At 34.6% G+C, this 20976-nt stretch overlaps 2 protein-coding genes, 1 long non-coding RNA gene and 1 pseudogene across 18 annotated transcripts in view; 2 read left to right on the top strand and 2 right to left on the bottom strand.

Moving 5' to 3' along the window:
• The window catches only part of LOC147394399 (uncharacterized), an 85423-nt pseudogene that overhangs the window by 6835 nt on the left and 57612 nt on the right, over nucleotides 1–20976 (top strand). The window lies entirely within an intron of this gene.
• LOC147394404 (uncharacterized) lies at nucleotides 551–7454 on the bottom strand. 9 transcript variants are annotated; one of them, XR_015181368.1, is made up of 6 exons: nucleotides 6921–7454; nucleotides 5080–5151; nucleotides 2923–4993; nucleotides 2236–2832; nucleotides 1954–2061; nucleotides 551–788 (listed from the first exon to the last, which is right to left on the bottom strand). It is a non-coding gene; the product is annotated as an uncharacterized LOC147394404 (long non-coding RNA). The 9 variants fall into 9 exon arrangements; XR_015181374.1 differs by lacking the exon at nucleotides 5080–5151 and having other exon boundaries at nucleotides 2923–3095; nucleotides 4890–4993; nucleotides 6921–7422; XR_015181371.1 differs by lacking the exon at nucleotides 6921–7454 and adding an exon at nucleotides 5244–6902.
• On the top strand, nucleotides 7866–9053 carry LOC147394403 (uncharacterized). The gene is made up of 3 exons (XM_086453484.1): nucleotides 7866–8452; nucleotides 8650–8742; nucleotides 8864–9053. The coding sequence occupies exons 1-3, from the start codon at nucleotides 8300–8302 to the stop codon at nucleotides 9023–9025; spliced, it is 408 nt and encodes a 135-aa protein (XP_086309610.1). The 5' UTR covers nucleotides 7866–8299; the 3' UTR covers nucleotides 9026–9053.
• On the bottom strand, nucleotides 12130–19209 carry LOC147394402 (uncharacterized). Of its 7 annotated transcripts, none has more exons than XR_015181365.1 (8): nucleotides 18771–19206; nucleotides 18008–18109; nucleotides 17808–17900; nucleotides 13582–13776; nucleotides 13357–13445; nucleotides 13145–13261; nucleotides 12969–13061; nucleotides 12138–12253 (listed from the first exon to the last, which is right to left on the bottom strand). XR_015181365.1 is itself a non-coding variant. In XM_086453487.1 (7 exons), exons 2-6 carry the CDS (start codon nucleotides 18079–18081, stop codon nucleotides 13055–13057), a joined length of 375 nt encoding a protein of 124 aa, XP_086309613.1. In that variant the 5' UTR covers nucleotides 18082–18109; nucleotides 18771–19202; the 3' UTR covers nucleotides 12130–12253; nucleotides 12407–13054. The 7 variants fall into 7 exon arrangements, 3 of the variants coding, with proteins under 3 accessions (XP_086309613.1, XP_086309614.1, XP_086309611.1); XR_015181363.1 differs by lacking the exon at nucleotides 13582–13776 and adding an exon at nucleotides 14628–17674 and having other exon boundaries at nucleotides 18771–19205; XR_015181364.1 differs by lacking the exon at nucleotides 13582–13776 and adding an exon at nucleotides 14628–15095 and having other exon boundaries at nucleotides 18771–19198.

Raw genomic sequence — 20976 nt, 5'->3', positions numbered from 1 at the left:
AGAAAATAATTCTAGTCAAAAATAGGGATTTGGTGACAATCCTTATTTGATAATCCAGTCGACAACCAATTGTCCTATTGGGTTATAAGTTTTGAAATAGGCTCATTTTTTTTGAAGATGATCTCCATGGAAAGGTGATCATCCCAAGAAAAAATCAGCCCATTCTGAAACTTCTAACCCCATCAAAAGTGGTTTACAAAGTTCACTACGTCATAATGCGTTAAAAACGACTGCTCTTACAATCGGAAAAGGGGTCGTTTTAAAATGAGTGGTTTTTAAATTATGACAGACTAAAACAGTTGGCAACAATGACTGTCTTTGACAATCGAAAAAAACGACTGTCTTAAACAGTCGTAAATGAAAGACAATCATAGACAGTCGTTTTTCTTGCTTTATAATATAAAAAAAAAAAAAAAATTCTTAATTTATAAATTGAAAAAAATAGGTCATTAAAAAATCATTTTTCTGAAATACAAAAACACTGCCACCAAAATCTGCCAAAATCCTGATGAAAAACTAATTTCTCACCTTAAAATTATTGAAACCTCATTTGCTTCTATTTTTATTACTACTACTATTATTAATATCATAAATGCATGAAACAGAAAATAAAAAATACATGAAAGATAACCAGGCATTCACTTGCAAGGTTAGACTTGTAAAAATCAGACATGAGACATGTGTGACCCTCTAAATTTGCTTTCCAATGTAATTGGTGCGTCTGGACCTATTAACATAGCAATAGCAGCTGCCCCTCCAGTAGGCCGGGCTGGTCATTCTGCATAGACCTAATTAAAGAAGATAACTAGTTAGAAAATAGGACATTTTGAACATGAAAACGAGTTTAGCATTTATCAAAACTAAACACTAAGAGTTCCTGTTGACAGAGCCGAGCAAATTCACTACAGCCAGATACTCTTCAGGCTATCGGATTATGTTAAGATCGTGACCTCTTAAAGCATACAAAGAACTTGTGACTTTTTATGATCAGTTCCACTGGAAGGTAAATTGCAAATGTCATAAAGAAAAGGCCCTATCACACTATCTGTGCACACAACAAGTCCATAGCGCCCATCCCAAGAACTATTCTCCACCCAATTCACAACATGCATTTGTTGAGTCAACTCCTTCAATGTCGGTATTACCAGATTCTTGCTTGTTTTACATTAAGGTGAGAGCAGAAGACGTCAGCAAAGCATAGAATATAAAGTTAAGAACAGTAGAACGAAAATAACAAAATGTGCGAAACCAAGTTTTTAACAAAATTCAAATAAGTTTTAGTGGTATGATAGTTGCATTGGGTGCAATATGTCTCAAGTTTAATTCTTCTAATTCTGGGTAATCAGTCAGTCGGCTCAATAAGTAGTAGTACATATTTTTATAGTAGGGTGGAGCGCTTGGATTTCTAGACCACTCATGTCATAAGGGAAAAAAAATGAAATTTGGTTCTAATTTCAATTGAGAAAAGGCATGCTCCTCCAGAGTAATTGGAATAATACCTCAAAGATTTGCATCAGGAAGGTCTTTATGGACTTGCTCTTGTCTATAACAGTCTCACTACCTACTTCAAGGCAACCAATTTGTTTGGGTCAACCCCATACTTTTCAAGAAGGGTAGTAACAGTTGTCAAACTGGATGAGAGAGAGAGAGATGGAGCATTTGTCAATAAAAACTCTTCAGAACACTGTTGATGTGTAAATAAGTTGAAGATAGAGAAACAACCCCTTCAAAATTTGCATGTAGTCTCATGTCAAACTATGCATGAATTTCTTGAAAAATTAAGAGGATTCAAATGCAAACCTAAATTAGGAGTATGCCCTGCCTACTACAGAATTCTATGCTTCTAGAGTTATAAGAATAAACAAATGTTTATCACAACCTTTATCCCTCAAAGAATTGCAAAGAAACTATTGGCAGTAAAAGAACATCAGGGATCAAATAGAGAGTTCAAACCTCATTGAAAAAACATCTTCCAAATTAGTACAAAATGCCATGCAGTCTTGCCCAAGACCAATAGTGTATTTTCCCTTACTTACACCATGAATTTGATTGAAGGAAGGCCTGAACCAAAGTCAAGACAAAACCAAAACTATATTATAGGCAAAAGATGAGAGAATATCAAGTTTAAGGAAAGGAATAAAGTACATAGATGTATTAATCTTTCTATAAATCCAAGCTGTCACATGTGCTTATGTGCCTCCTGAAAATAAATTTACTTATGTTTAAAATGCTTACCTAGGAGACGAGTGTATATGCTTGGTAATTGATATTTCATGCTTACATTCCACCCGCCATGACATACATTATAACGTTAATAACTTGTCCACCATTGTAACCTTTCTCGATGATCAACTTTGAACCGTACCACACAGCTAGTCCATAACTTCCAAATATGATTACTAAACCAACACCAAGTCCTATGCCAGTTGCCAAACCTTGTTTAAGTGTGCTAGCATATGCAATTTGAAGTGATTTGTTGTATCTTTCAATGGCTACTCTTTCCCCTGTAAAGGATGCAACCTTGTATTTCGACATACAAGAAGGATATATCAGTATCAACAACACTAATAAAAATTTTTGATTTCTACAACATTATAAATAGTGCCTTTCCGTTCTAATAGATTCGATTGTTTGTTCTATTATATTTCCAGCTTCGACATATGCGATTTGTCCACGGCTAGTCATCCTTGACATGAAAATAGACAAAATGCCACCAACGTTCACAAGTGGAGGAATGCATGATAACATGACAAGTATCATAGCCCAGCGTCGAGTGAATGCGACCAGGAAACCACCAATGAAAGTTGACATGAGTTGAATGAACTTCCCAACCTATTAAAAGGAAAAGTTTGACATATATAGTGAACATAACATGGACATGTCTAGCTTATTTGTGTCATGTTTTGCAAGTAAAATTCTTACCTTTTCACCCATAGTAGCTTGAATGAGAATGGTATCCCCAAACATCCTTCCTACGACTTCTCCTGTTGTTGTTTCTTTGTCGAAAAATGTGATGTCTTGCCTTAGTATGGTTTTTAGGTATAAACTCCAAATGCAAGTGCTTGCCTCTCTCCTGTCACTGTCCAACAAGACACCTTTGCCATGGATGGAAAAAAAAAATTTATATTGCTACATTAACTTTTCTTTATAACACATCAATTAATACAATTAACTGTTACAAACCACATATTGATATATAAACATCAGTTCCATACATAATTTTAAATGGACTTTAAAACATTGGACTCATCCTAGACACTATACCACATTTGAAGTCCATGACAATGCATATAAATACACCTTTACACAATTACAAATAGAAGCTAGATGACAAGGAAGTTCAGTTACAAGAGTTATACTTATATACAAAAGATACTATTGCTTACTTTTGTTATTGAAATAGAGAAAATAAGATCTTCACAAACTTCAATCTTCAAAAACAAATACCATTTTGAAAACTCAAAGCCTTTACCTCTCTGAACCAACCAAGTCCACAAGATTAAACCAAGCAAATCTTGACAATGATAACCATCAGGAAAGTAGTTACAAAATCCATTTACAAGTAACTAATAAATATTGACAATGATAACTGGCCAACTAGCAATATTAAATCAATAAAGTTCTTGAAAATCAAATAATAGTCGGGGACATTTTGGAGTCATAGTTGCCCCACATTACATAGATAAAATCTTGGCTCCTCCTTGTGGTTTGGTATTGCCCAGACAATTAATAACGTGACATATAGCCCCATCTAATAAGTAATATAATGATTTTAAAACTCATCCAAGTCAACTCAACACATTTGGATTTCAAGTTGGGATGCCTATAGCATATCTCCTAGAATATTGTCACAACTCACAAATGCAAATTTTGTATTGAGTTTCTCTATTATTTCATTTTTTTTTTTTTCAAAACTATTTAGGATCATAATAAACTTAAGAAACAAACAATATCTAAATAGAAAAATACAAGAATAGAAGAAGCAAAAACTATTTCTTCAGTGTTAATGAATCAAATAAAGAAACATACACAGAAAATTAAGTCCATTTTGCTAGAACTTAAAAAAGTAAAATATACTTTTCAACAAAAAACAAAAAAAAACATATAGTGAACTTGATGAATGTATAAAGTATAATTTATTTCTGCATATACTGAAAGTCATGGACAAGAGCAGTAAAGGGGCGATGTAAAAGTGAAATATAATTTCAATAAACATTACTTGAAATTTAAAGATAAGAGTCGTGATAACATGACTCCTCCATGTGGCATACTCAATCAACTCCCTGACGTGACATGTGCTAAAACTGTAGATCTTTACTCCTAGGGATACATAAGAGTTGTGATAATATGACTCCCCATATGAGGGAGTTCATAGTTCTTAGAGAAAACTGTGAGAAATATACCGCCGATCATTGACATTCACAAAAAGTGGTGCATAGCTGGCCATCTCATCAATATTGCAGTATTAGAAGAGAAAATGCAACCATTGTTAGTAACCAGAGACCAAAGGTCCAAAGTTGAATAAGAGATCTATGAAGACAAATAATTTTAGTGGGTAATTTGAAGCTTACAAGTTTCAAACTGAAAACATACGAACTTCTTTAAGTGTGGTTAAATACGAGAACTTCTAGTGCCACACCAACTTTTGCTAACGCCCCCCAAGATGTGCCTAATTCTTTGGCGATTTACATATGAATTGGATTGGCGTTAGCAAAATTTGGTGTGCTAATAAAATCTCTCTTAAATATTGACTTTGCACAAGTGAATTGAGTGAAATTATTATGAAAAATATAGCAGTGACTAGGCTCCGAAGAATGGAAGCCTTTCTCTTCAAACCTGTTCAGAAGCTAATTCAGAACATATGTTTTCTAAAGTGGGAGTAAGCAAACCTGTTCCTTTTCAGCCCAATAAGGAACCCAACTTCTGCTAGCACTGCTAAAAGACTTCTGGTGCCAGCATCATTTCCCATTACAGCATACTCACTCACAGAAGCCTAGACATGTATTAAGTGGAAGGATAATTTATAACCATTAATATAGAGCCAAATTTTAAGTCAAAAAAAAACCAACGGAATCATACCTTTGGACTAGTGTGTGATGTATGATCAAATTGATGAGTCATAGAAAACAAGTTCTTAGCAGATGTGTAAATCTACAGGTAATTAGAGAGTTAGACAATGTTATGGCCACATGACCCTATACTTACATACAAGAGGTGTTGATGTTAATGTTCTTATTTCTTACATGATAGTCATATAGATCAGTGGGATGATCTAATGGGCAAGAATACCCATTACAATTTGAGATTATTTTGATATTCGGGAATGCTTGTTTTAAAGCATTATAGAACTTTGAGGTAATTTCCTAGTCAAATGAGAAGATAAGAGTAAGTTCTCAGATTATTTACAGGGATAAAAACTAGTTAAAATCTTTGCTCCAAAATAAAAAATAGAAAATCCAATTATAATTCAGAAACTACATATTGGAATGAAATATATCTATCAATCTTAGTGATTAACATTGGTGAATAAGTTGGCATAAAAAATCAAGCCCAATTCCATAAATACGCAGAAATCACGAAAAAAGCCTAATTATTTTAGTAATATTATGCATGAATTAAGCATTACATCCAGTTCAAACACTAACATATGAAACTATATTTTAGGTAATTTTAGAGAAGAAAATACTGACTCCGCAATTGAGAGGAAATTCAGCCATGAGTGCCAACTGAGTTAATAAGGATAGATATGTCAGAAATTTTGTTTAGATATAATATTATGGTCTTTCATGATCAACAAATAATTCTGTTGAAAATTGTCAGCAAATCCCACAAATAATGAACCTTGCCATTGTTGAACTTTAGGCTTGCATTGCTGGTCCACATATTAGAACTTCCCAAAGGTTCTAGTTGTTGTCAACATAGTTTCCTAGACTGCAACTCCTCATGTTTCAGGCTTTACCATATCTACTTTAGTGTTTTAGGTTCCAGTATTAGTTTTTTAAGAGAACATGATTAGTTACAACACTTCAGTACCTTACCACACTTACTAACTCTATGGTGTTGGGGAAATAGATGCCTCATTTGACCTATGAATGTGTAAACAGTGCAATGCAAGAAGCAAACATTCAACCAAAAGACAAAAGCATAATAAGCATGCCAATAGCATTTCCTTTTGAAGTACCTCTTTGGCATACCTGCAAAGGACAAAAGCATGTAGTTCTCCTAAACATACATACCTTCACATAGACAACATACATCTTGAAGACATGAACAGAACTATGAACTAAACATACTCAATCCTTTTTTCCCTCTTCACACCTATGGTGGATCCCCCTTTCTAAGTGTGTGAGCATTTTGTTGAGTATGTGAGTGCCTTAGTGAAATCAAAGGAACTCCTTGGACTCTTGGCTGAAGCTATATTAGGGGATTAGCTTGAGTGCCAAACGTACTCTATGCGACAAGAGGCTAAGTTAATGCCAATGTGGAAAAGTATATCAAATCTTGGAATCAAATATAAATGCATTCAGACAAAATCTTCTTTGAGCACTTGAAGAGCATAATAAATCAGGTAAAAAAGGATATTTCCTACCAACATTTTTTTGTATAATCTAGAACTCCCAAAATAGGAAAAACAAAAAAACAAAATAATTTTAGCTCAACTAAGATAAATTGAAATAATTTTTTGAAAAAAAAATCACCTTCAATTGGGTATCTGGTCCAAGTTTCAATTTTCCTAATTACCAAATCTCAACAAACCATAACAAGACCAATCGAACCCTAATTACCAAAAAAAATACTCAAATCATTCAACAACCTTAAAGTAATTTGATCCACTAATGTAGAAACCTCATGTGATCAAAGAATCTCAAAATCTCAAATCTCGAAAGTTGGAACAAAAGATAAAAAGAGTAAAACCATACCTGAACAGAGAAATCGAAAAAGTTGTTTTGTTCTTCTTTGATTAAATCAAAGAACAGTGAGAGATGCGATTAATCTTGAGTTCCAATAGAAGAACATAGACCCTAATTTTTGAGTTTTTTTCATTTTTGACTTGTGATTTTTGTGAACCCTAGATTTAGGAATCTATGGAAGGAGAGAGTGCGCAAACCCTAGGTCTGGGAAGCTGCGAAGAGAGAGAAAGTGTGTGTGTGTGCGCTCGCACGCAAACACGAGATCTGATTAAGATTTGTAGATTTGAGACAAATTTGGGAAGCGAGTTCACAAGCCCAAGATCTGGCATGCTGTGGGGAGAGAATGCGTGCAAGAGAGAGAAAGAGAGAGAGTGACAAAGAGAGAGAGGGAGAGAAAGTTGGCACAAAGGGAGTATGCTCGAGAGTTTTTAAGAGAGAGTGACGAGAAATAAAGAGAGAGAGAGAGAGAGAGAGTGAGGACAAGAGACAGTGTGACTTTTCTCTCTCTTGGATTGGAGAAGAAGTAGAAGAACGGGTTTTTTTTAGAGTGACTATTGGAACCCCAACTCTTACTTATTATTGTCGGTGATTCTGTAAAAATGATGGTTAAACGACAGCTTTTAGCAGTCCTTTTTAACGTAATTATGACGTCATGAAAAATGCAATATGACGTAGTACTTGAAGAATCATTGACTGACAATAAATCGGTTAAAATAGCTTATCCAACAAAGACCAATTTATTCATACATGTTTTTACCATCCTGTAATTGCTCCCTTAAGAACCACTTTATCTAATAATCTTCACCATTCCTCTGATTTGAAAGAGTTAATCCATTGTGTTTGTTTAATGCATATATCTTGAAAATGTGTGCAGTTAAATGATCTGAAGAAAGAGATTGGTTATTGGATACCAATTCTTACATTTCTATTATTCCAATGCTTGCATTACTTTTGCTCTAGTAGCATTGATTTTGTGCGTAACGTGGCATAGTCAAAATTACAGAGAGTTCTCTTGCTAGTGTTTGATACTTTTGCTAGGCTTGGGCAAGTAAGAATGTTGGGGCTGCCGACTAATTGCTAATATAGCCGAGTATTTTCTTTTCTGAACATCTGATTTCTTTATGTATGTGTGTTTCGTGAGAGTGGATTGATGTTGTTGGCTCTGGACTCTAGCCCGATACCGTCTTACTTCATACCTGCTTTAGGACCTGCCCCAAAGTGGTGCTCATATCTGGAAAACTTAATGGTATGAGTATTTAATGAGATTTTATCTGTTCTTTTAATAAAATTATACATCTTAATATTCTTACTTCCTTTCCATTTGGTTCATATTTTATTAATCACCCCTCTGTTAATTTAAAAAAAAAATTATATTATTACAGGAAGAAATGGAGGAGGGTGCACAAACAACTATTTATGATGATTTCAAATTCTTGACTAAAGAAGACCTTGAGCGGTTGAACTTGACAAATTTGATTGGCACTAATCTTCTAAGAGCGTACATGCACGGCTTCTTTATAGATCATCGGTTGTATAAAAAGGTAATACTGTCTTCTTATCTTAAACATCTATCTTCTACGAAGCATTATATTTTTTTGGAAATGGAACCCGGTCAATTATATTTAGCGTTTCAAATTTTTCTTAAAGATAAAACGAGGAGTAATACTTTGAATCTTTCCGTACAACTTGTGGCTTATTGATTCTGTTGGATATCATGATTCCTTATCCACTGTTGCAGGCAAAATCGTTAGTAGATCCATTTGCGTATGATGGTTATGTAGAGCAGTGGAAACAAGAGAAGCTGGAGGCAGAACGTGCTTCTCGAATTACGGTCAGATATATCTATCTTCTCTTCTTTGATTCTGCTAGCTTCTCTCCTTCAATTAGTTAGTATTTTAACATTTTTGATACAGGTTTGATACTCATCTCATCCTTCTTTTGATTTTCTGTAGATCAAGAGGAAATTACCTAAAGTTAATCGTGTTCTTGCCGCTTGTCTTCTTGAAAATGAAGAAGCTGTAGAAGGTGAAGTGAAAGATGTTGATGATGCCAATGCTGATGCAAAGAAGAAATCATCTAAGAAAAAGAAAGGACTAAGCGGTGAGGTGGCGTAAGATGAACGTTTTGCGGTGATGTTTACAAACAAGGTACCCAATCGATCGATCATTCGGAAATGTTTCTAATCTAGGCATTAATTTATTATTTACACATGTTATGAAGTCTGTTTGATGAATTAATAATGCCACCAGTGACTATTTTAACTATAGTATTGGTAACAAGAATCTTGAAACGTCACATAAATGTAGAGAGCTTTTATTCCATATCAACTTTTTTATATAACACTGACACCAATTGATGTACTTTTGTATACTCTCTCCCTCCCACCCTCTCTAGTCTAAGAGAAGGGAATGGCGTGAATGATGAAGAAACAAAAAAGGTCATCCCCATTCCCCACCCCTTCGATATTTTAAATATTTTTGCTGGTGTGTTACAAAAATTTGATGTGGTGATATGACTTCTTTGAAGTGCCATGTTAGCTAAGTTGATGATGTGTGGAATGTTTTCCCACGTTCTATATTCAAACTTCAAAACCCCCTTGAACCCACCTTCACACCTTCGCTTTACGTATAAAAAAGTGGTTTACAAAAAATTGGATGGCCCACGATTCTTCAACTTGTAAATTGGAGTAGAGACCATCCTCACAAAAAGACAACACATTCCTAAACTTCTAACCTATATGGGACAAAACATGTTGGCCTCTTGATCTTGATCCATATATATATATATATATTTGATAAGTATAATGTATTGAAAAGAGAAAATATAGAATACAAAGGGGCCGAGAAAGCCTCACAGAGAAAAGCAAAGAAAAGAAACAAACAACACTAGTAATTACATAAGGAGTTCCATCTAAAAACAAAGCCATCAAAAGAAAATCCCGCTAACTTTATGTTTTGTTTAGACCAAAGATATAAATAACCCAAGATCTCCAAGAAACCTGCATGGGAGCTTCTAACCTTACTATTGAACACCTTGTTATTTCTTTCATTCCAAATTTCCCACGTAATAGTAGAGGGAAGCATAGCCCACAGGAAATGTTTTTTGGTGTGAAAGGCATTACTGGTCCACTCTTCTAACAATGAAGAGAACTTACGAGGAAAGAACCAATTAATATGGAATAGACCAAGGAAAGTTAACCAAATGTTATAAGAAAATGAGTAGTGACTTAAAATATGATCTACAGATTCCCCTTCCCTCAAACAAAGGGGACAACAATTGGGAGTGATCCAACCCCGAGCAATCAAGTTATCTATCGTAAGAATCCTTCTAAGGGAAGCTAATCAAATAAAAAAGAAGATTTTAGAGGGAACTGACTTGGACCAAAAGATGGAACCCGATATGGCACGTCAGCAAAAGGAGTGAGCCACTTATGGAAGGACTTAACAGAGAATCTTAAATCCTTAGCCCTTATCCATTCCCACCTATCCTGATCACTTTCGTAGAGATGAAATGTATGCAAGAGATCAGGGAAAAATGTAACCTTAGTTAGTTCCCAATCGTTAAAGTTTCTCTTGAATCCCAAATCCCAAGTAGGACTGAACTCGTTGCGAATCAAGCACTCTTGGATTGAGCGATTCTTCTTAATAAAACATGCATACAAAGATGAAAATTAAGTTGCCAGAGACGCTGTGTCGTACCAAATATCTTTCTAGAATCTGATTTTGTTTCCTACACCTGCTTTAAACCTAATCCTTCTCTCGAAATCCTTGCTTACTTTCATAATCCCTTTCCAAACACTACACCTATATATATATATATAGGGGACCGTTTAAGGGCCAAATATTTTTGCCAACGTGTTTCGTCCTATATGAGTTATAGACTATTCTCATGAAAAATTAGCTCATTCTGAAACTTCTAACTCCACTTTACAAGTTGAAGAATCTTTGACTGTCAATTATTTGTAAACCATTTTTGATGGAGTTGGAAGTTTCAAAATGGGCTGATTTTTTGTGGAAATGGTAAGAATGTGCATGACATATGAATGAGGAAGTGTTTTATTTTGCATCACCCCAAAGGTGTAATCAGTTGTTGTCATGTACCCTATTTTTGTGTCAATTTTTTTTATTACTTACACTTTCTACTAAATCATGTTTGTTGTTTGGTTTCTTGTTCAGGACTTTGAAGTTGATGAGTTCTCTCAAGAGTATCAGTCCTTGCATCATGCATCTTTCAAGAAGCATGCCTCATTGATTGAGGAACATTTTGAGTGAGTCATGGAGGATGATGATGAGGGTTTAAGTGATTCTGATGCCTCCACAGTACTCGTGTCTTCAGAAGATGAGCTCAACAAGGACAAAAGGGAAGTTAAAAAGAAGAAATCACGGGTTCCAAGGTCAATTTTTTATATATAATAATGGAATGGCCTTTTGTGGGTGGACCATGCAATTTCGATTAGAAAAGTTTGATTTTGCATGGTATATTGTATTCTTCGAAACTTGTGAAATATCTTGGCTTCGAAAAATGAAAATGAAAAACATGCTCAACATATTTTCTAGATGACCCAGGCAGATCACATTCATTTCTAAGTTGACTTAGTGGCCAGGATTAGGGGTGTCAATTAACCTAATTAGACCCAACATCCTATTTGTTATGATGCTACAACACTAGTTCTGGATCTGGATCAAGGAATTGAATTCTGATCTGAGAAGCATCTGATTTTGAAACTTCACTACAACAAATATGGAAATTAGGAGCCATTCTTAAGCTAGTATGAAATGGTTTGCAAACCGTCTCTAATCAAGGCGTCGTTAATGAGTTTAAACGGATGGAAGCCGTTCTATATTTCAGGATTTGGAACAGTTAAAAACCGTTCCAGATCTCGGAATGTGGAACGGTTTTAAACCGTTCCAAATTTGAAAGCACTAGTCCAAAAAATGACAACTTAGACATCGATTTAAAATCCGATGTCTATAAGACTGATGTCCCATGTTTGAGACTTTAGACATTGATTACAAACCGATGTCAAAAGTGGTCATAAATCGATATCTAAACTTTTTAAAAGAAATTAATTAAATTTTTTTTTCTACCCCACTATTAACAGCGGTCAAAATAGACACAAATAGAGAGCGTTGAGGTTTTCTATCACATTCATTTATAAACAAAAATAGTTACAATTAATCATAATTTACAAAATTACAAAATAGAATCACCACCCCCCCCCCCCCCCAAAACAAGAAACCTACCCATCACTTCTTCCCTACATTACCATATATACATTACAAGTTCCAAACACTCGTAAAGCTCTGTTTTGGAAGTTCAATAGCAGTCGACAAGAGTCCTTCCTGTGAAAAATTTTCAAAACGACCAGAGATTAGGGGATAAAGCAAATGTTTATAAATAATTAATAAGTCTTCTCTAAACTTTCATAAAATTTGGTTATAAAAGTATTGCTTTTTGTTTTCTAAATTCTAAATCGAAAAGTAAATTTTATTCACCTATTATGCCAACAGAGGTATCAAAGATTTGTAAAAATTGCCACCACAGAAGAATTTATAAAAAAAACATATAAATTAATTAGAAATGAAATAGAAACATGGAATCATCAAATGTTGAGGATTAGAGAAGAGAGAAGAAGAGTTGCCTCGGTTCGAGCATCAGTTAAGACTTGTCTTTCATATCCTCATTTAGATCTAGAGGTTTAAGAGCGGCTGAAATGCCATTAACACTTACTCTTCTCCTTCTTCTTCTTCTTCTTCTTATTATTATTATTAGCTTTGATATGAACATAAAACGAATTAATGCTATTGCTCACCACAATAATTGATAAGGCAAAGAACAAGACAACCATTAAAAAGTGTAAATTACTCTAACTTTAAATGCTCAAATATACCATTCGCTTCATGAATTATTAAAATCCCTAGAAATAATGTTTCTAATCCAATTCAATTTCCAAATCCTACCGCAAAATGATCCAAACCCAACCATTAACATAAACGAAAAAGTAAATTACTAATAAACAGTTAAGTAAAAACAGTAAAAAAAAATTGAAAAAAAAACCTTGTTAGGATCAATGGCATCGAGATGGAGAAGCCCAGCAACAATAATGTTCCCCATGTCATCGTCAACGGCTCCTCCACAACGTATTATTCTCTAAGAATTCAGCTCAATTAATAACCAAAAAACTACTAAAAAGAATTTCACGATTCATCCAAAAGAAATTAAGAAAATCTTACATGCTAAAATAGCTGACTAATAATACTCTGGAAGCACTCTTGTACCATAGGTGGCGGCCCTTGACCTCCTTGCATGTAAGAAGGGAAGAACAGTGAAGATGGAATTTGCCAATCATCCTTAAAATAACAATCACCGCCGATAGGAAAGAAAAAAAAATCATTGAACAGTAAATCTTGCAAAAGAGCTGAGATAAAGTTAAAAAACCTTAAACCTTATAGACCAAATCCCTTGCCCAAAACTTCGTTCTTGTACCCAAACAAAGGCGCCATGTTTTGGAAGTGGCCTTGATATTGGAGGTACCTTCACAATTGAACAATAACAAGGAAATCCACAAGGAGACATTAGGACTGCTAAAAGTGTAGGTTGTAGTGTGATGTCCGGGAAAACGAACATAAACGACTGTACCAATTTTGCAATTTTTTTGTAGTGTGATTACCGGGAAAAAAAAAATACCACGAACACGTGGTATCTCACCATAAAAGTTTAAATCTCACCATCTAGCTAGTAATAATAAATCAAGTTACTAAGGATACTATAGAAGCTTTTGTTTGCCTGCTCAAAGAGAAGCATCCAATGGGAGAACTATTCTGGTATTCTATCCATGACTCATAGAGCCTCATGGAACAAGTCCCTATAATGGAAGAGATTGAGATCAAGAATAACCAAAAAGTAAGATCATTTTAGCCTGGTAAAAGATTTTATCCATCATTGTAAGTAGTCTAAAACAGCAAAAAAGTGAATGAGATATGTTGGTTTCAATAAGCATCCCCAATAATGGAAGAGATTGAGATCAAGAATAACAAAAAAAAGCATTGGAAAGCACTGACAAATGGGCAAAATAGATATGATAACAAATTTAGTAAAGGTTTACACTAAGAAAGATTAGAGGTCTAGAGACAGGCAACCAACAACAATCCATCACATGTCTTTTAGATTGACATAAAATTCATTAATCAAAAGTAAACAAAACAAAAGGAATCGATGAGACCTAATGGCAGAAAAGAAAATAAAACTAAAAAATAAATAAAGCGGCGAATCCCTCATAAAACCTTACATGCTTTCCTTACAATTTCCTACCTGAAAATTAAGAGGCCGTTGAAATCATTAAAAGGTTTACACCAAAAGAAACTAAGGTCTAAAATGCAAATGATAACCTTGTGGTGCAAATACCCCTTCCCACTAAAAGCATGAAACTCACATTTGTGAATAAACTAGCCCAACCAGATCCGTCAATACTGGGTAGATCAATCTAGTCTCATATATAAATCTATGATTCAAATTTGGAATAAATATCAAGAACTCACAATTTTACAAAGTACATTTCTATAAAGTGAGAATATGTGTAGAAGAGATGTCATACCATTACACATTCCGTGGTCTAGAGAGAAATCATTTAAAGATTGAGAAATGCTTAAAAAGGTCAATGATTGTAAAGATCAAGAAAAATATTATTTTCAGTTTTCATCATGTGATGAGGAGCACCTTATTTGCGTCTCTAGGGTCAGATTCTCTTTTTGCCTTCTCGCAACGACATTCATAGTCCCTTATGAGTGTCAAAGCCTCCGGTGACCTCAAAAATGATGCATTCTCTAACTCCCATGTAGCATGCTCATAACCAAGACCAGTCCATTTCACAAATCACTCATAATGGCAATTCGAGGTATCACTACAATGCTCACTGAGGTACTCATCATGCTGCTTTGGAGACATTAACAATCTTCTACATGGCAGACGATGTGGCTTACTCCCCTCTGATTTCCAAAGTCAGGTCACATGCAAGTTTGATTGCCCTTGATGGTGACCCTAGGAAGCCATCACCTTCGATATGATCAAAGCAAATTGTCTATGCATGCCAATGGGTCAACTTGCTTTCCCTCCAAACCCGCAACCTTCATATCCCCCTTGTGCAACTAGAAGCGGCCTCCCTATATTTTTCCATGCAACACAACACTACACATCCACATGTATAAGTTTGTTTTGTACTATCTACAATCCTAAAAGGAGATCAGATGGAGAAGAAACCCAAGAATTTGTCTTGGATGACAAAAGAAAGAGAGCACATCTTGTTAAACAAGGAAATCTCCCCTCCATTGATCTATTTTCTACAAAGATAACAGTTTTGCCATTATTAATAATGTCTTCTAAATTTGCCAAGAGAACAATGGGAAGAGATCAAAAATTAAGACTAAATCAGAAGAACAGAGAAAATAACTTTGGTTCAAAGTTCAAGCTTGATGCTATGGTGTACGATGCAGATGACCAAAACAATGTCTCACGAAATTGAATTTGAGCGAAGGACAATTTACGATGTGAGGACCAATGCCACAAACTAAAAGAATACGAAAATAAAATGTATCATTAATGCGTACAGATTTTTATCAAAACCTTATCCCAAAAATCTGGGGTCTACAAGCCTTCACCTAATCACTTTCGTATTCAATTAGATCATTGGGCTGCAGAATCCTACTCACTTTTGCTTTACCACATATTATAATACAAGAACATAAAATTTGGTTAAGCTGTCTAAAAGGACCAAACAAGTCTGACCAAATTTCATAGTTAGAGGGCAGAAAAGGAAAGGCATGATTTTGGATGACAATCCCACTCAAACAAGATCACTGTATTGTGTAGTTTTTTACTAAATTTTAAACAATGGATACTTAATTGTGGCTGACTTCATGTCTTTTGCAAAGTAATCTCTGACTTTAAAATTTCATAGTTGAATTATAATTGTATTATTTCTAACTATCATGCTTTGAGTCTCTTTGTGACTTTTGTTGGGTGTATTTTAGGGAATAACAGAGCCTATGCTTTACATTGGTATGCTATTCAATATGTTTGAATGGCATGTGGAAGATCATTTCTTGTATAGGTAATAGTAGTCTCCATGGAGTTCCAACATCTATTCCTAATTTTTGTGTTCTTTGTGTTGAGAGTGCATTTCAACCTGGTAGTATAAATTATCCGCACTGTGGAGCTTCAAAAGCTTTATACGGGATAAAACGTTTGGTTTATATTTTTTGATTTATGTTTTATCCTTAGTGGAAAGACCTTTGATTTATATTTTTTGATCTATGAGCTTATAAGGTTTATATTTTTCGTGCTTTTAGAGACCTTTTAAGTCCAAGCAATGGAAATTCATGGTTGCAAGCCCTTGGAAAATGCTTATCTGATTGATGAGTACCCATCAATCAGATGTGACTATGGATCATAAATAACATAACTTTACACCAAAAAAGAGTTCGTATAAATAAATAAGAAATACCCACTTGAATAAAACCCCTGGATTTTCATTAAAATTTTCGATTTTCATTAAAATTTTCAATTTTCATTAAATTTACAATATACGAAAAGAAACTCCCAACTTGAGAACAGAAGCTAAATAAGTCCAATTTCATAAACGAAGTGCGACGTAGAAACAACTAAAAAACACACACACGCAGATTTGATTTGGTAAGTAGAGAAAAATTTATCCAAGTAAACTGAAAAAGGTGACAAGCTTGTACCGGTTATTAAGATCAATTTCAAGAGCTCTATTTATATATAGTTCAGCAAGATGTAGATGAGTGAGCTATAGCAATTAGTCTGTGGTTTATTTTTGAAAATTCCATGGTGGAAGCTGTCCTTTATAGCTTTCCCCTTATAAATTGAAATGAAATAACTATTTTTTATACCATAATTGAAGCAAAAAAGAAATGAAAATTAATAAAAGAAAACAAGATAATACACAGAACTAGCAAAAAATACAAACAAATATACCGAAGAAATTGTTGTCTTAGATGATTCAAAGATCGATCCAGATGATGTTGGAGCATGCGTTGCTTGGGATCGGAAAGAGAAATTAGAAAAATAATGTCTTCTCAAATGGTCCTCATCATCATGACTCTTGTTCCAATCATTAGAAAAATATAAATTTGTAACTACGATCTCACAATCATTAGAAAAATATAAATTTCATAAATAAAAGGACAAGGTAGTTGTTGATCCATACCGAGTTTGCAGTAGCCAGTAATGTGACACATGGAAAAAATGAAGTGCATGATTGACTAACACAGCATGATTCACATTGTGCAATATCCAACAAACTAAGAGATCCATCCAACATTTCTTCTACCCATTTCTCGTGATATTTGTGGCCAAAGTCTTGTTGGGCAAGGGTAATTGAAGCAAATCATCTACACTTTCATACAAGTTGTCAAGGACACCCTAGTTGTGGCATATTAAGGTTGGAGACAATGAAGAGGTGGCTTCTGAAGTACTTAGTATGTACAACTAATCCTCAACTTTAAGAACAAGAGGATGGGATCTGGAGGGCAAACTGGTGAAAATACCATGAAAAAAATTTTGGGTGTGGAGGCAGCCATCTACACCATGGTACTAAGGAGGCCAAACAATACAACTGATGAGTACCAAGTCAATTTTACAGATAGATTTCTAAGTTACCTCATATTTGGCACCAAATGTATGGAGGAGTAAAGGAGACATGAGAAATCTTACCCTCCTAACTACATTGATCTATCATCAATTGTCTGCATAATAACATACATAATTAAGGCCCGAAGTACACTATAAATGCAAATTACTACAATTATCAATTAAACCCAACTAAAACTACGTAGAACAATCGTAATACACAAGAATTAGAAGTTTTGTCATTCTGACCTCTCTTTCAGCTTGAATATCCTTGATATTGATACATAGTGCATTACTTGGATCTACATTAGCATACTCTTCGCCACAATTTTTCTTTGTCGACTGGAAACAGAGCATATAAATGTATACTTTTCTCATAATTAATTTACTTGTTTGAACTATCAACCTTGATAATGTATAGATATAGTGAGAGTACAAAATTGATTCACCTCGTAAAGTTCATTGGAGATAAGCCCCATACCATAAGCAAATGGGACTCTTGAGTTTCCTTCAAAGTTTGCATCTATTACAGGGTTGCCGAGCACATATGCCTGGAACAAATTTGGATACAACAATTTAGAATGTTAAGTGTCTTTTCCTATTCCTTGAACATTGTAAAGTCAAACCCTATTCTTGCCAACAGTATACCTCATTCCCCATCTCACAAATAGAACCAATTTTAATTTTGAGATGTTCACCATATCCAATTTCCAGTCACCACTACTCTAATGATATGACTCATTCCCCATCTCATGGTCAAAACCCAATTTAAGTTTGCAAGGCCACCCAACGGTCTATGAAGAGAAGAAGACAATCAAAAAAAAAATTCATATGGTTTGTTTATACAGTTATATTGTAGTCCTGACTGGACATAAACTAGTATAAAAATTGCACACCATCAACTCAAAATTCCAGAACCATTAATAATAATAAAAATTGAAGAATTTTTTTATGAAAAGCCTCACCATTGATGGTCTGAGAAGAAAATTCTTGATCTACAACATTTTGGGAAAAAAAATATAAAACAAGATCGGTAGTGGTGTATTGTATGTGATACATAGATTATTGTGGCACAATCATATAGAAATGTAGAAAGTAATAAAGGAACCAACAACAATGAAGAAAATGCTTCAAAATCGAGATAATAATGTAGAAACCTATCTCCTTCTTGAAATGAAAATAAATAAGGTTTTGTGAGGATTGAGAAGCTACCTGATCTCCTACTCGAACTTTAGGGTTTGTTCCTTGAGACAAAAATCAGAGTGAAGTTTGTGAGAAACCCTTAATCAAAGCTTTAGGGTTCGTTCATGATCTCTTTCTCATGACTCTTTCTCAAAATCGAAATCGAATGACCAAGGTTTGCTCTCGATCTCCTTCTAAAGACACCTTCTCGAAATCGAAATCGAAATCAAATGAGTTCAGATTTTGTCTCTCGAAATCCAAATTGAATGAGCTTTAATGTTCATTCCTGATATCCTTCTCTCGACTCCTCTCCTTAGAAATTGAATGAATGTTAGGTTTCGTCCAGTTCGTTTCGAAAGAATAAGTCGTTAAACCGCGATTTTTCAATTTTAAAACCACGATTAGAAACGGTTGCAAAGGTAAAACGGTTTAATACCGTTTTTAAATAGAAACGGCTTAATACCATTTTAACCCTTTGTTCCTATTTCGCCTTTTTTTTTTTTTTTTTAGTGCTTATTAGATCGGTTATAGATCAACCATCTCCCAATCCAATAAGAATCCTATACCATATGTTATTGAAAATATATAAATGATGTATTTTTGTGTTATATATTTTATTGTGCACCTATTGTTCTGTATATACTTCTATGAATCCGAATTGGATAAGATTAGGATCAATAAGATCCAAAACAACATGGTATTTCTTATCAGGTCTGGATCTAATAATTTTTTTTATCAGATCAGCCAACTTAGTGCCAATCTGATGACAAAGCTAATGCCTTGGTCGGGAGAAAAATCGATCACCTCATCTGAGACATTCCGAAATATTCTGAGACATTCAAAGCATTCCCAAAACATTCAATCTTTCCATGTCAATATTTTGTTCTGGGCTCAACAGAAATCGGAATGTTTTGTTCAAAGCATTCCGAGATAGTACAAAATTATTATTTACTACTTTTGAAACCATACCTATTTTCATTAATATGCATCCTTTCCTTTTGATCTTCACACATGTAGAAAAACAAAAAATGAATGCATGTGCTTTTCTAAAACCTGCAGGCTATATGAAATGAAGGATGAACGCCATGCAGAAGCATTTAGGAACCGTGCATCACTTGCGGCAGAGGATGCTCTTGCTCCAGGAGAGTGGGTGGCCTCTCTTCAAGACCAACAGGTTTCTGGTATCCCCAACAATGTTAAGTTAGGACCGGGAGGATCTTGAGAGATCTCTTTTGTTTCTAGAAGCCCTGCCAGGTACAGAGAGGACAAGGAGGAGGAACGAGAAGCGAAAAGAAGGGGAATCCAATCCTTGGGCTTGAAACCTGATAGATTTGCTATCCGAGGTAGAGGACCTGGTGGCAGAGGCCATGGTGGTGGTGGTAGAGGGAGGGGAGGTAGTTGTGGTCGGAGTAAAGGAAGAGGTCGGAGGTGAAGTTAAGCTTAGCTTGAATTCACATATTTATCATCTTATTGTTCCGCTTGTTTCCAGGAAGAGGGAGAGATGGTACCAGAGAGGTACACCATTTTTGTCATATTGAGAATCTGCCAAGTTTTTTTCTTCACATTTAAGTTTTCATGAAATTTAGTCAGATTTAATATTACAGCAATATTTTTGTTTTAAGTCTTTTCTGGGGGAATTAACAAGCAACAATCTCCAAGTGAATGTAATGTTAAAGTATTCATAGTTAATTGTCTCTTGAACCAAAGCCGTGTTAAGGCCATGTTCGGTACAAATGCAACTGATATGCACTGCAAATGGTTTGCAACGACCGATTTACTATTGCTTGGTTACCATTGGGAAATCTCTTGCAATAAAACATTTCATTGCAATTTTGCAAATGATTTGCGCTACTTTTTGTGTTTCAAATAATTTATTGAAATTTCTTAAGAATTTGGGTGATCCATGCAAATCATTCAATTTGCATTGTAACCATGCACAAGTTAAATTGATTTCAGAAAATTATTCGCATTTCCAAAAGATTTACATCATACCAAGCAAGGTTTTTATTTACATTATTTTCCAGGGATTTGGATACAAAAAATAGTCAAAACTAAAATTACTAGCATAGCTAAAACTGTTCTAGATCTATATTCTAGCTACAATATATAAATTCTCCTAACTTCTAATTACATCAAATCTACTAATTTAGAGGTATTTGATTATCCAAATACTTGAACAACTCATAAAATAATCATTTAGGAAAACAGTGAAAGTGTGCTATTTTGGGACTGGAAT

Source organism: Akebia trifoliata, chromosome 9 (genome assembly GCF_017979445.1).
Source record: "Akebia trifoliata isolate Shusen 1 chromosome 9, ASM1797944v1, whole genome shotgun sequence".
Taxonomy (NCBI): domain Eukaryota; kingdom Viridiplantae; phylum Streptophyta; class Magnoliopsida; order Ranunculales; family Lardizabalaceae; genus Akebia; species Akebia trifoliata.
The sequence above is the reverse complement of the archived record's forward strand: the minus strand, read 5'-3'. Positions and strand labels throughout refer to the sequence as shown.

Bases quoted from the DNA above. Each gene is read 5' to 3' on its own strand.
- LOC147394402 (XM_086453487.1), bottom strand. From the start codon at position 18,081: ATGCAAACTTTGAAGGAAACTCAAGAGTCCCATTTGCTTATGGTATGG. The intron at 14,716-18,007 runs GTGAATCAATTT...ATCATTTTTGAG, and splicing joins TCTCCAATGAACTTTACGAG to GTCACCGGAGGCTTTGACAC. The intron at 13,262-13,356 runs GTTTAAGGTTTT...TGTTATTTTAAG, and splicing joins CAAGGGATTTGGTCTATAAG to GATGATTGGCAAATTCCATC.
- LOC147394403 (XM_086453484.1), top strand. From the start codon at position 8,300: ATGGAGGAGGGTGCACAAACAACTATTTATGATGATTTCAAATTCTTG. The intron at 8,453-8,649 runs GTAATACTGTCT...CCACTGTTGCAG, and splicing joins ATCATCGGTTGTATAAAAAG to GCAAAATCGTTAGTAGATCC. The intron at 8,743-8,863 runs GTCAGATATATC...GATTTTCTGTAG, and splicing joins AACGTGCTTCTCGAATTACG to ATCAAGAGGAAATTACCTAA.